Here is a 13,005-nt window from a genome sequence, read left to right as displayed (position 1 = left end):
AGGTTTTGGTGGTTTTCGGTTGGGGTGTTGATGGTTTTGGTGTTTCGTTGATGGTGTTGGTGGAAGTTTTGGTGGTTTTCGTAGGGAGTGACTGGGTTTTGGGTGATTTTAGTGGGAGTAGTACAATAGGGAATTTGGTGGTTTTGGTGGGGGTTTAGAATCTTTTCGGTGGGAGAGGGTGGTGCTGGTGGAAGTGGGTTGGATATGTAGGGTGGTGGAGCTTTAAAAGTGGAGAAGTTGAGGAGAGAGAAACATAAAGTTATTAAAATTAATGTCAGAAATTAATTAAATTCAATATTAGATAGAGAAATAAAATAATAGTATTAGTGTTTTTTTAAAAGAAAAATAATAGTATTAGATTAATTAAGGGTATATATGGTTAATTAACATATTTAGTAGCAATTGAAAAAAAAAAAGGCAAAGTCCCTAAACTTTGGTCAAGTCGGCATTAGAAGTCCCTAAATTATGGTCCAATCAGCAATAAAATAAGGCAAGGTCCCTAAACTTTGCTGACTCATTGTACTAGCAACCACAATTGATGAGTCATTGATGGTTGAGGGACCAAAATCAGACTTTTAAAAGTATAGGGACTAAAATCAAACTTTTGGCAAAATTTAGGGACCACATTTTATGTTTACTCAGTATTTGACAGAGGCATAATGGATGGTCCCAAAGGAAGGCCACGCGCGACTACCGCGTCTGAGTTTTAATTAATGTAAAAGGTGAACACGTGGCAAGTAGGTTGAGTATGAACCCTTTTTCAGGGAATTTTATCGGCAGCTTAGTCGTCACTCCGTCATCTTTATTTTCTATTTATACACACCTTGTGTCCTTACTGTTTGCCCTTAACTAATGGACTACCGAGTTTTTTGTGAGTAAAATTTTAAGAGAATAACCTTGATTGAAATTTACTCCATAACTCATATTACCTCCATTTCGTAATAATTGCAATAGTAGCTTTGTACATAGTTCTAAAAAATTTATAATATAGACATTATAGGGTGAATTTTATATGGAATAGTACATGCCCACTTGGGGATATAAAGTTCTTCCTTCGTTTATTTTTAGATGCTATACTTTCCTATTTTGGAATTTCTAATTAGTTGCAACACTTTTTATTTTTAACATTCTTTTCTCTCTATCTCTCTCCTATTCATATGGGTCCAACTTATTTTTCTCTCTATCTCTCTCCTCTAAAAAAATTGTTTAGGAGACCGTGAAAATAAAAGTATAGCAATTAAAAAAAATGGAGGAAGTATTACATTGTTAGGATTTATAAGGAGAAAGAAATAAATAAAAAAAAAAAAAAAAAACTAGTATATACTACTTTGTATATAAGTGGGGTTAGAAAAGAAGAGAAACATTAAAATATTCATGTAAGTGGGTTAGTGAGAGATAGAAATATTTTTTTTACTTTTTTTGGTTTTAGAGAGCCACAAGGACGGGTGATGAAAATTGATCTCAAGATCACCTGTAATCGGGAGGTAGCTCTAAAGAACTTAAGCTATTCCTCTCTCTCAAATATATTAAAATAGTAGTGAGTCTTTATCAAAATAGAAAGTGTTACAATTATTATGAAACGGATGTAAGAGAAAAATGTATTGGTTATTACAAAATGGAGAGAGTAGTTTTTTCAACTTATAGATATTTAAAAGTTACTTAAACTTCCTTAAACTAATGTGCAAATAATATGGTGAATAAAACATGACACGATTTACTATCTTCGTTTTTTTAAAATACATCATTTTGACTTTTACACGCTATATTTGACTTAATTTTTCTGCTATTACTCCCTCTGTTTTTAAATACTTGCTTCATCTCTCTTATACACGTATGTCAACGCTAATGTTTGATCAATAATATTTTCAATTATTAATAAGTATAAATTATAGCAATTGAACATTAATAATCTATTCATTGAGACAGTTTCAACAAGTATCCACCAGATAACATTTTTTCTTATGTAAAAATTACAAACATTAGTCAAATTAAGACAAATGATAGTACAAATAGTAGAAATGGAGCAAGTTTTTAAAAACGGAAAAAATATAAAACAAATAAATGTTACTTCCTCCGCTCTATTAATATTGCAATAATGGACTTTTTGTACTATTCATCACTATTGTTTGACCATATAATATGATTTATACATTAAGCAAAATATAGTCATGTAGGATCTTGTTAGATTCGTTACAAAAAATACTTTCACAATATCAACTTTCTATAATTTTTACTTACACAATTATAGATATTTAGCATATAAAATATATTTTGGGATGCGTAATTTCATCCTTGTTACAATATTAATAGAACGGAGGAAGTATTATATAATACTCATCATTAGATTCGTCATAATGCCTTTTTTTATAATATAGTTTTGTTATAATTTTACTAATAGTCAATGAAAAATATTAATGGTCAAAGTTACGTTTCGCCAAATGTACAGATCAAACTGATGTATTTAAAAAAAAACGCAATGAGTAGCTTCAAGCTAACAATCGAATTCTTCAATACTCTCTCTATATAATCTTTAGCTAAATTCTTAATGAAATTAAAACTCAAAACTTCTATAGACAATTAAAGAGATTAATAAAAAAAGTAATATCCGTCAAACTGATGCGTTTATAAATAAAAATAAAAAAGAAAGAATATTTATTATAATGATACATCATAGGTCTTCACTTCTTCGTTGTAATAGTATATAATGATGCATCATAGGTCTTGTTTCGGGTGTGCTCGGTAACTTGAGTCTTGGAATCCGCAAAGATTTATCGGTCAATTAAGTACCTGTATAGTCAATACAAATTAGCTAATTCGGGGGATTATCCGAGGATAACCGCTCAGATGCTAAAGTTAGCAATTTGATGAGAAGAATAAGAGAAGAGATAAGAGAGTTTTAAGAGAGAGAGAGAGTGATAAAGATCATTCCTTGAATTATGCTTGGGTATTTATAGGTAAACAATCAAGCTGGTGCTATCTATCGACATAGGTGGTAAGTTGACTTCGTAGGCAATAGGTGCCTACGTGGTCGGAAGTAGCTCTCCAAGTGGCCGTGATTAAGGCTATTATGAAGAGTGCCGATATGCGTAATAGTGGAGAACTAACAGCGTAACGTATTTTAGTGAACATATCTTAACGGTATCGACACTATCCCGTACAAGTTTTGCACGATAATTCACGGGGTAAATCAAAATAATAGTGAGTTTAAACCCCTAAGCTCGAACCCATGTCGTAAAATAGTTTAAAGACAGTTTAACAAAACATAAATCAAAGGATAAAAAAAGACTAATAACTTTATTCCTATTTATTAAAAAGGAATTGTATTCTTTATTGAAAGCAAAATTGCCGTCATCCTGTCGGCGACGGCGGCTGCGATGATTTGGTTTGACGATCATAAATTAGTTTGTTGTCTGTACCCCGCAATCATTGCTGTCCGTCTAACGGCGCCGTTACCATTCACTCTTTTTATGATTTCATTTAACGGACTCCTAAACTTCCATTCTACTCGTAAAATATACGGTTGATACTTAAATCATACGGCCTCATAAAAAACAAATTGTGCATTAATTATAGGGGCTTGCCCCTCGTGTCATCGTGTGCACCAAAAAAAAAAAAAAAGCGCCGTTAGACGGACGAAATTATTTACATAATTATACTCGTGTTTATCAAAAGAAACAGTGCAAGCATCGTTCCTTAATTTTTAAAATGTTAACCTCCTTGCTCCTTCTAAATACATCACCAAGTGATACATCTTTTACTACCTTCATTAATTATTACGTGCAACTTTGGGTATTATTTGTGAGATATAAAATATTCCAAAGTTGTACATAATAATTAACGGAGGTAATATATAATTACAGAGTCATTTAACTACAATCCTTCAAAAGCTAAATTCTCATATCTCATGCATTATTATTATTATTATTATTATTATTATTATTATTATTATTATTATTATTTTTTTTTTTTTTTTTTTTTTTTTTTTTTTTTGCTATAACCTCTAATATAATAACTTCCACTTCTCCATTTTTTTAAATAACATTCACTTCTCCATTTTTTCTAATAACTTCCACATCTCCTATTTTTTTTCTTCCTAAATACACATCTTACGTATATACTGTGCGTTAACACGGATACACTCCAGCTTAAAATAAAAACGAAGGGAGTATGGCCTTGTTTTGTTTAGTTCAACTTATTTTTATTTATTTAAAAATAAAATAAGTTCAGATCAGAAAAATAAATTTAAATCAGATTATTGTTTTATAAACAATTTTTTATTGCTAAATATTTTCATTTTTGTAACGAAAAAAGTTATGAAAATTACATATTAATAAAATACATATTATTACGAATCATACAAAATAGATTCCACTTGATTTTTGTTTTTTATATAGATTATCGTACACTTAAGGTCAAAGTTTGGTTAAATCAGACAATAAAATCAAATCAGATAAAATAAGATCAGATTAGACCAGATTAAATAAGTTTAAATAAACAAAAATAAGGTGAACTAAATAAGGCTTATTCTGATTTACTGAACTGAATTGTTTATAAGAGAAGAAAATTAGAAATTAAATTGAAATTAAATTGAAGAAAACAAGTCCCAAACAAAAATGGTGATACTGGCATGGTGACAAAAGTAGAGAGAAAAGGAAAACATGGATGCATGTACAGTACTAGTATGATATGAATGTCATGTGAAGTACTACGTAATAAAGAGGATGAGTTGATAGTACTCCAATATGTGGAGGAGTGTTTGACTGGGTATTGACTGACTTACACATAAGGAAGTCAGATGTAGTCACCATCACCATGCGTCATTTTATGCCCTTCTAACTTTTTAATTTCCATTTTAATTTTATAAATTTATAACTCAAATTTATTTTACTCCGTATTTTTTTAAAATTTCAAAACAAATACTGGCAATCAACCTTTACTCTTTGGCAGGCCAGATAGACCGCAGGAGCTATTCTAGCTGGTTCAGGCATTAAGCCATTAACCTTTACTCTGTATTTTTATACTCCGTACTCCATATGAGTATAGATTATTCATCTACTCACAATATTGGAGTATTACCTTTCTCCGACTTTATGCATTACTAATTGATGCATTTAAAAGTACTGTAAAATTTATTCAATTCAATTTTTCTACCAATCCATACTACTGAGTACCTAACTAACTTACTCGTATTATAGTGTTTTTTAATTTTATTTTATTATTATTATAGTTTAATATAACCTTTTCTTTTTACGGAGTATTAATTTATTTATAACATCTGACTTTATGCATTGCTCAAGTACTCTACTTTGATGATTTACATTAGCGTGTTGATTAAATTTATAATTAATTCAATTTATGCAAAAATGTATAATCTTATTGGCTTCACATCAAATTCTTACTTACATCTTGACTTTTTCTTCATGAAGTCTCCATTTCCTCAGGTCTAAGAGAAAGATACGAAGTACTTGCATATGGCATTGTCATTTGTCGATACTCAAAATCCGGCCAAAGGTCTCCTTCTACCAAAAAAAAAGAAAAGAAAAGGGACCTTACTTCAATCATAAGTTCCACACTACATTTTACCCACCCTCTTACTGAGTTTTACCGGAGTAACGAAGTATTTTAATTCATTTTTTTAAAACCATGGGCTTAGGGTAAAACTTCGTCGGTAGGAAAAATAAATAAATAATTGCATGAATATTCATTTATTGGTTAATGAGAACAATTATTAAGACAATCCAATATAAAGGTAAACGGTTAAGGAAAGGATTAAATTAACATCATTTGACTAGATGTAAGAGAAAATTCTAACACCTCTGTGTTGCAAATACACAAATATTTACAATGACCACCCGTTCGTCACCCTTCTTTTCTTTTTTCTCCATTTTCTTATGCAATTCAACTATGAAAGTTATACTAAGGATATTCTGACTCACTTGAGTTTTGACGAGCATCGAGATTAAATTCCTCACCTGAATCCTCAGTTATCCTCCATCTGTTCGACAGAAATGAAATAGGTATTAACAGACAGGGTTAACAGCTAAATTAACAAACCTCCAATCAATCACTGCTGTTTTTTTTTTTACCTTTCAAGAACCACCTTCCCTTCTTTGTACTTTTGGCTTTTCTCACGAGCTAACATCTAAGGAAACAAACAGAAACGGAAACATAATGTTAATTATCAATCGAACTCGGATAGTAATCGTTTACATGTCTGCCAATACAATCATCCGTTCGTATGGTAACTCGGGGTAACTTGTTCTCCTAGTAGCTATACATATTTTATATCATTAACCGTGTTCACAAACATGATGCTTTTTTAATGCAATTAATTGATTGATATAACAAGAGCATATTTTTGTTCAAACGACCTTTAAACGGACTCCATTTATAATATAGCTCAAGTCGCATTGTCGGGTACGGCTAGGTTGTCCTTCATTTACATCATCTATAAGGCTCTAATGAAATGTTTTCTTCGGTATCTCTGAAGACTTAATGATATGATTGAATTTGGGGGAAATTTCTCACTTGAAATCACAAAAACATGTTACACATAAATCTTATGGCTTCAGGAATCTTACATATTTCCAACCAAGAAGTTGACCACAGCCACAACAAAATACATCTGCAACAGTATGCATTCCAGACATCATAAGCCTGTCTTCTTCAGGTCCAACTGTCACATTTACTCTGTAAAACAATGCCAAAAAGAAGAAGCCAAAATGAACACAAATATTAGTCTTGCATGTGTGATTCCAGTTCCTTGTGCGAGTAGAGGAAAAGAACAAATGAAACAAAATTAGATGCCTCTTATCCTTAAAGAGACCATTTTGTGTGATGTCAACCAAGCAGCAAACATCTGATATCAGAATGTGTTTGCGCGGAAGTCATTAACAGGTGCCTATTATACTCTCTTTGAATTTGCTCCTCTCGTATTTTAGAAACATCCTCTCATGTTTCTTATACATTCATATCTCGTTATATCTGCATATGCATACATTGACAAAATAAGCGAGCAGTCAACGCACTAGGCTAACTTAAGCTTCAGGTGTGGTTGCAAGCATCTTTTTCTAATTCACACAAGATAAGTAGCTAGTGCTGAATTGCTGATCAGAAATTATAAGCAAAAGTCGCTTTGTAACCATACAAGACCCTAAAATTATATAAAGCACAAAAACGATTGTCACCTTCAAGAGTATACATGTTATACAGTGCAGAAGTTATAGACTTATAGCACGTGTTTAAACTTTAAAGCAAACTATAGGGTACATACTACATAACCACGCGTACTATATCAATCTAAATACCTAATGCAGGCATGTGAACCTAATCTATTTACTCAATTGGGCTAGAAGTCTCATAAATAGTATGTCTACCAAAGTATTAGCTAGGTTGGTTAGTCGATTTTCAAGGATCTCAGCATGTCTAATTTAAACTTTAAAAGTGTTCAAGAGACTTCAAGTACCCTGAGTTGGATCCTCAACACTGGGACATGGCAACTTCAAGTAGTCAAGTACAAATGCATAATCACCCTAATTCTTGGAATGAGGGGAAGGATTAAGGGGTAACTAAAACTAATAAAATGAAAAAATAAGGGAGTGATGGATGAGTGAAGGAGATAATGATGGTCAGGACTTGGTGAAAGAGAAAAGTCGAAGGGCGGAAATGTTGAGTACTTTATGAGAGGGTAGAGGGAACCTTTATCCCCATATTGGGACAGTTCACCTCCCCAAAATTTATCATAGCTACTCTCTCCCATACAAGATTGTCCTGTCCTTCAACTTTATGGCCCTACCAAAACCTTTCTGTAATATACTAATGTGCTGTGAAAAAAGAACTAGCAAGTACAATCAAATGGAGCGAAAGACAGGCAACGCTTCAAGTGTTCAACAGCAGACAGACCAACTAAAGGATAAGAGTGCATAGCTAAGATGAAAGTTCAAATGGCAAATCCAAATCAAACACTTTAAACATTCTGCAAAAAATATTGGATCACGATCTAACTATTATTTAATAGATTCTCCCAGGGATTCAACCACTGTCTTTGCAGGTTAGAAACCCAATTAACATAAGATACTTTTCTTACATTACATCAATAGAGCATGGAATTTTGAGACCAACTTTGAAAATTATAGACGGTTTTAAATATCATTGTCATAAAAGGCATTGTGTATTGCAGTATATTCTTCATATTCTAATTTTCCTAGGTGTAAAATGATGTTATCATGCAGATGAGGGAACATCGAGTCCTCTGTTCCAGTTCATCTCTTATGCTAAATTAGTTTCTCCCTCAAAACCCACAAAGATATCAAACCAAAATACTAAAAGAAAAAAGAATCCATTAATGTTAATCTTTTCTACAATAACAAGGCTTTAGTATGGATTTCCAATTCATTTATTTTCTTTTTCAATTATTAGTTTTGCATGTGCTACTCTCCAATACCCTGATTCAGAGCCTCAAATACAGCTAATTTTTGTAACTATAGAATTAGGAGGAAGATAGCACATATGAAGTCATTTAATAGAGAATGGAAAATTTTTAAGAACTTACGCATTTTCAAAAAGATAAGCTCTCCCTTGGCGACAACTGAATGACTGACAAAACAAGGCAAGAATTTGAATCAGTAGAAAATATTAGAATCAACCTTCTCCAATTTTATTTTATTTTAAAAAGAATTACAAAGTAGGAGGAACAATCTCAACTCCCAGAAGAATGACGATGATCACAAGATATCAATCAAAGCCTTAGTAACATGACGATGAATCACAAAATATCCAAGATATCAATGTACAAAAATGTGAGCTGAGCAAAAAATTGAAATCACTACGATTGGGTTGTTCTAGTCTTGTAGTAACATGTAAAAATATAAGTCAGAAGCAAAGACCTCAATAATAGGTTAAATGACTATAAGTAGAAAAAGCATTTCAGTTTGCAAAGTCTGCACTTGCGAGTGGCTAATGCCTTTGAATCTCAACTACACACTAGTAAATAGAAAACAGCTCCGAGATGTGATACCACGCGGTCATCTATAAAATGCAAGCCATGAGTGTTGATGAATCGATATGATATTAAAGAACCCCCCCTCCCCCCCGGTAGAAGGTAGCAGAATAGCTTTAACTCAAAATGAATCGAATCAGTAAGAAAGTAAGGGGGAAGCCTTAGTGGACTTTTGCATATTTGGAGAAACATTTTGATCTTAATGATGTCAGTAATATGAATAAAGAGATAGTTTAATTGGGATAATTTACTTTATCCGAGTTCTAGTCCAGAAACAAGAGATTGAGTTACAATTCTGCAAGATGGGAGTGCAACTCACAAAAACATTCACTAATGCAATTCCAACTTAGAAGATAACTCAAAGTTAACATACATTTCAAATTAAAGGGGAGCGTTAACATAAAAATCTAGAAAATTCAAGAGTATTAATATCTTAGAATGCTTATAGAAAAAATTTACTCCATAGTAAGACCTTAGAAAATCTAGCCAGAGACCATTCTATGCAAGAAGATAGCTCTAGAGAATTGTTATTACAAATTGGTGAAGCTAAGGTAATTGACATTACACTATAAATATGTGCTGTAGCTGTATGGTGTAATGTATGTAAACAAAAGCATTATCCAATTTAAAGTCAGCAATTCACAAATATTCTCCCTTTATTCTTCTTCTTACCATCACGATTAATCTTTTTCGATCAACATTACCCCCATCAAAATATTAAAGCCCACTCTAACTTCCACCTAATTTCCAATAAGATCTTCTCTGGTGGCAGCTACTCAATGCAGGAAGTTTAAATTGTCAAATTGTCCTTTTAAATTGGGTAACCTTGAATGACTGCAATTATCCTCACATACTTTACCTTAATCATGGTCCTGAAACAATTAAGAGTCGTATATCCTTCATCATTATGTCCCCTAGTGACTCAAACAGATTGACAGCAACTAGGCATTCACCGGATGATCACATTCTTAATCACTTGCATATCTCAGCCTCAATCCATGGTGCCGTCATTAAGAAGTATTGAAAAAAATGTATTATACATACAGCTATCTTTCACTATGAACAAGTTAAAAGCATACCACAACAACAACAAAGCCTAAGTGTTAGAATCCAACCTCTTTATTATGTATTCTTCTTTATATTCCTTATAATTTCCCTTCTGTAATGTCTAGTCTTTCTTTTTATTTTCTAGGCTCTAGGGAGAATTATTGTGTTACTGTCATTTCAACGTTCACTTGTAATTCTCTACTAATGCAATATAAAGCTCTTTAGGGAGCGCATGGTTATTCAATCTACGCTCTCTACCCCTTTGCTATTGCTTTAAGACTTGTGTGTTGTTTAAGCCTTTATAGATATTGTGCTTACCTTGTTTTAAAGCATCCCCCACCAAACCAAGAGACCCTCAAAAGATGCCCTCATCTAGTGGGTTCCGCTTGTGCCCGCTTCGAAGTATCGGCCGTCACAAGCCCCGACCTAGCACCCGTTGTTGACGAGTGCTTTCTTAAGATACCTTGGTCCGTGTTGCTGTGTGCTTACGAACCTCCCTTACTTTAGGCTTGCGTCCTTGTCGCTAATAGACAAGCGCGCGCCGCACGATCCGGTGTCAAAACTCTCGGACCGTGACACTAAGTCCCAAAATGATTTGAGGTCGACTCTCATGAATTGTATGAACAAGTTCAAGCATACCTAAAATTAAAAGAGAAAATCGTGAAAAAGGACCTTTTAAGTGAAAACTTGTGGAAAAGGACCTTTTAAGTTGCATTTTGTTTGTATGGGGTACCTTGGTGAGCTTGCGTGGTGGTCAATGCCGGAGCTCCGGCGTTGACTATCACGTGTTAGTCACGTGACTTATTTTTTTAAAAAAAATTATCCCCAAATTTCCCTCATTTTCCCGACCTAACCAATGAAAGGGTTAGGTCGGAAAAGGAGAGAAATTTGGGGATTTTTTTTTAGTCACGTGACTAACACGTGATAGTCAACGCCGGAGCCACCACGCAAGCTCACCCAAGTACCCCATACAAACAAAATGCAACTTAAAAGGTCATTTTTCACAAGTTTTCACTAAAAGGTCCTTTTTCAAAAAATCGACCACTAAAAGGGTCCTTTTTCACAATTTTTTCAAATTAAAATTACAATTATAGAATAACATGTAATCAAAACATTTTCTCCATTAAAGACAAAAGGTCCCTTGCAGCAAAACAAGCACCCACTTCATTAATTAACAAATTCAGTCCACTAAATTGTTGAGAATGATCAAGTGATTTCTGATTCACTCAAAATCTAGAGAATATCCCCTTTCTTACACAATAACAAATTATTCATTGAATCATTGTTGCAAACTGCAAAGGGCGGGCTCTAATTATATCATATAATCCACCAACAAATAGTTTGATTATAAAATTCGCGGTATTGCAACATGAGAACATCAATAATTATTAAAACTATGATATAATTCTTTGCATGCAACAATATCATCTCAAATTGAAGCTCATTTCACACCCTATATCACAAGATGAACTTGAATTTTCTCCATTTCTAAACACCCAATTAATTAACCCACCATGATCACCCAAAATGATCTAAAATTTACAGAAAAATACAGCAAATTAAAAGGAACCCAGTTGAGAATCAATCAAATACTTCAAAATTAAAACAACAAACACAAAATCAAGAACAAGTCCATAAGAAATTAATTTGATAAATTGAAATTAAAAGAGGGTAAATAAAAAATTTACCCGAGAAAGAACATCTTCAGCAAGTGCTAAAGGGGTATCACAGCATCTACAGCGGTAAGCTTTGCCATCCAACTCCACCAGAAAGACTCTACCCATCACCTTCTCTTGCTTTCTCTCTCTTCACTCTTTCTCTCTCTATCTCTACGACTGACTATCTCACCAACTCAAACATTTATTCATTTTTTTTTTTTTTTCTAAATGTTAGAAATCGGAATCAGTTTCAACTTTCAAGGATCTGGTAGTAGACAATAAAAAGTCAAGAATATGTTGGTAACATTAAGTAGACCAGATCAACATAGGCCCGGCCCGACTTTTGGAAGGTTATGAACATAATAAATGGGCTCAAAGTTGGGTCAGTCAACACAAAAGAAAAGGGTTAAAAGAAAAAATAGTTTTGGTCAAAGTTCTGGAGTTGAGAGAGTGAAGAATAGATCAAGTAGTTAGACTTTTCCTTTCGATTTCAAGAGATCATGGGATCGATTCTCACCCCCATCCTTGTAGCTAGGGATGGTAATGGGTCTTGGACCCGACCCAGACCCGGTTGGACCCGACCCATATTTTAAGGTCTGGGTCCTTAAATTTTAGACCCGATGGGTCTGGGTCTAAGTTTAATGGTCGAGTCCGGGTCTAGGTCTACACTTTTTGGACCTAGACCTAACCCAGATCCGACCCATGGATCTAATTTTTAAATTTTTTTTTATAAATCATAAATGTTTATCAGACATACTATTATTAAAATAAACCACTTAATTAGATATATTAGATTAGCAATATACTACGTATTTAGAGGTTGAGAAGATAAATTTTAGAGAAAGTCAGCAAAACAACGAGCAACCAAGAATCTTAGTTTTTAAGATTTTTTTTTCATGCATTGTCTTTCCTTTTTAATGAACAAATTATTTGTGTATCCAAAATATGAATAATTTTTTATAATGCATCTTTTATTATATTAAGTAATAGTATAGTTATAAATTTATAATATATATTTCCTCTATTTTTTTATACTTGCAACACACCTTTTATCATGCTTACCGATGAGGTGATTAAACTAGGTAAACGAATGAATTAAGTTATGAATTTTAAACCGTAGCAACTTATCCCTTTCTTCTTATAGGTGTTAAAATTTTGTAAATTAATTTATCCGTTTACATAGTCTAATATCTTCCTTAATGTGCGTGCTAAGGGGGTGTGCTGCAACTAAATAAAAACGGAGGAAGTATAAAAGATTTTGAAAAATTATAAAAAATTATAGTTAAACCCGTTTTAGACCCC

At 32.9% G+C, this 13,005-nt stretch overlaps 1 protein-coding gene across 1 annotated transcript; it reads right to left on the bottom strand.

The window, feature by feature from the left end:
• Positions 1 to 5,671: 5,671 nt before the first annotated feature.
• Positions 5,672 to 11,893, bottom strand: LOC145579386 (protein yippee-like At5g53940). Its single transcript, XM_081636631.1, has 5 exons — positions 11,734 to 11,893; positions 8,552 to 8,595; positions 6,582 to 6,690; positions 6,087 to 6,142; positions 5,672 to 5,995 (listed from the first exon to the last, which is right to left on the bottom strand). Exons 1-5 carry the CDS (start codon positions 11,827 to 11,829, stop codon positions 5,917 to 5,919), a joined length of 384 nt encoding a protein of 127 aa, XP_081492757.1. The 5' UTR covers positions 11,830 to 11,893; the 3' UTR covers positions 5,672 to 5,916.
• Between the last annotated feature and the right edge of the window lie 1,112 nt (positions 11,894 to 13,005).

This window comes from Chenopodium album, chromosome 14, assembly GCF_948465745.1.
Source record: "Chenopodium album chromosome 14, dcCheAlbu1.1, whole genome shotgun sequence".
Taxonomy (NCBI): Eukaryota; Viridiplantae; Streptophyta; class Magnoliopsida; order Caryophyllales; family Amaranthaceae; genus Chenopodium; species Chenopodium album.
This window is presented reverse-complemented; position numbering and strand designations above follow the sequence as displayed.

Bases quoted from the DNA above. Each gene is read 5' to 3' on its own strand.
- LOC145579386 (XM_081636631.1), bottom strand. From the start codon at position 11,829: ATGGGTAGAGTCTTTCTGGTGGAGTTGGATGGCAAAGCTTACCGCTGT. The intron at 6,691-8,551 runs GTAAGTTCTTAA...ATTGTTTTACAG, and splicing joins GCTTATCTTTTTGAAAATGC to AGTAAATGTGACAGTTGGAC. The intron at 6,143-6,581 runs GTAAGATTCCTG...TTGTTTCCTTAG, and splicing joins AACTTCTTGGTTGGAAATAT to ATGTTAGCTCGTGAGAAAAG.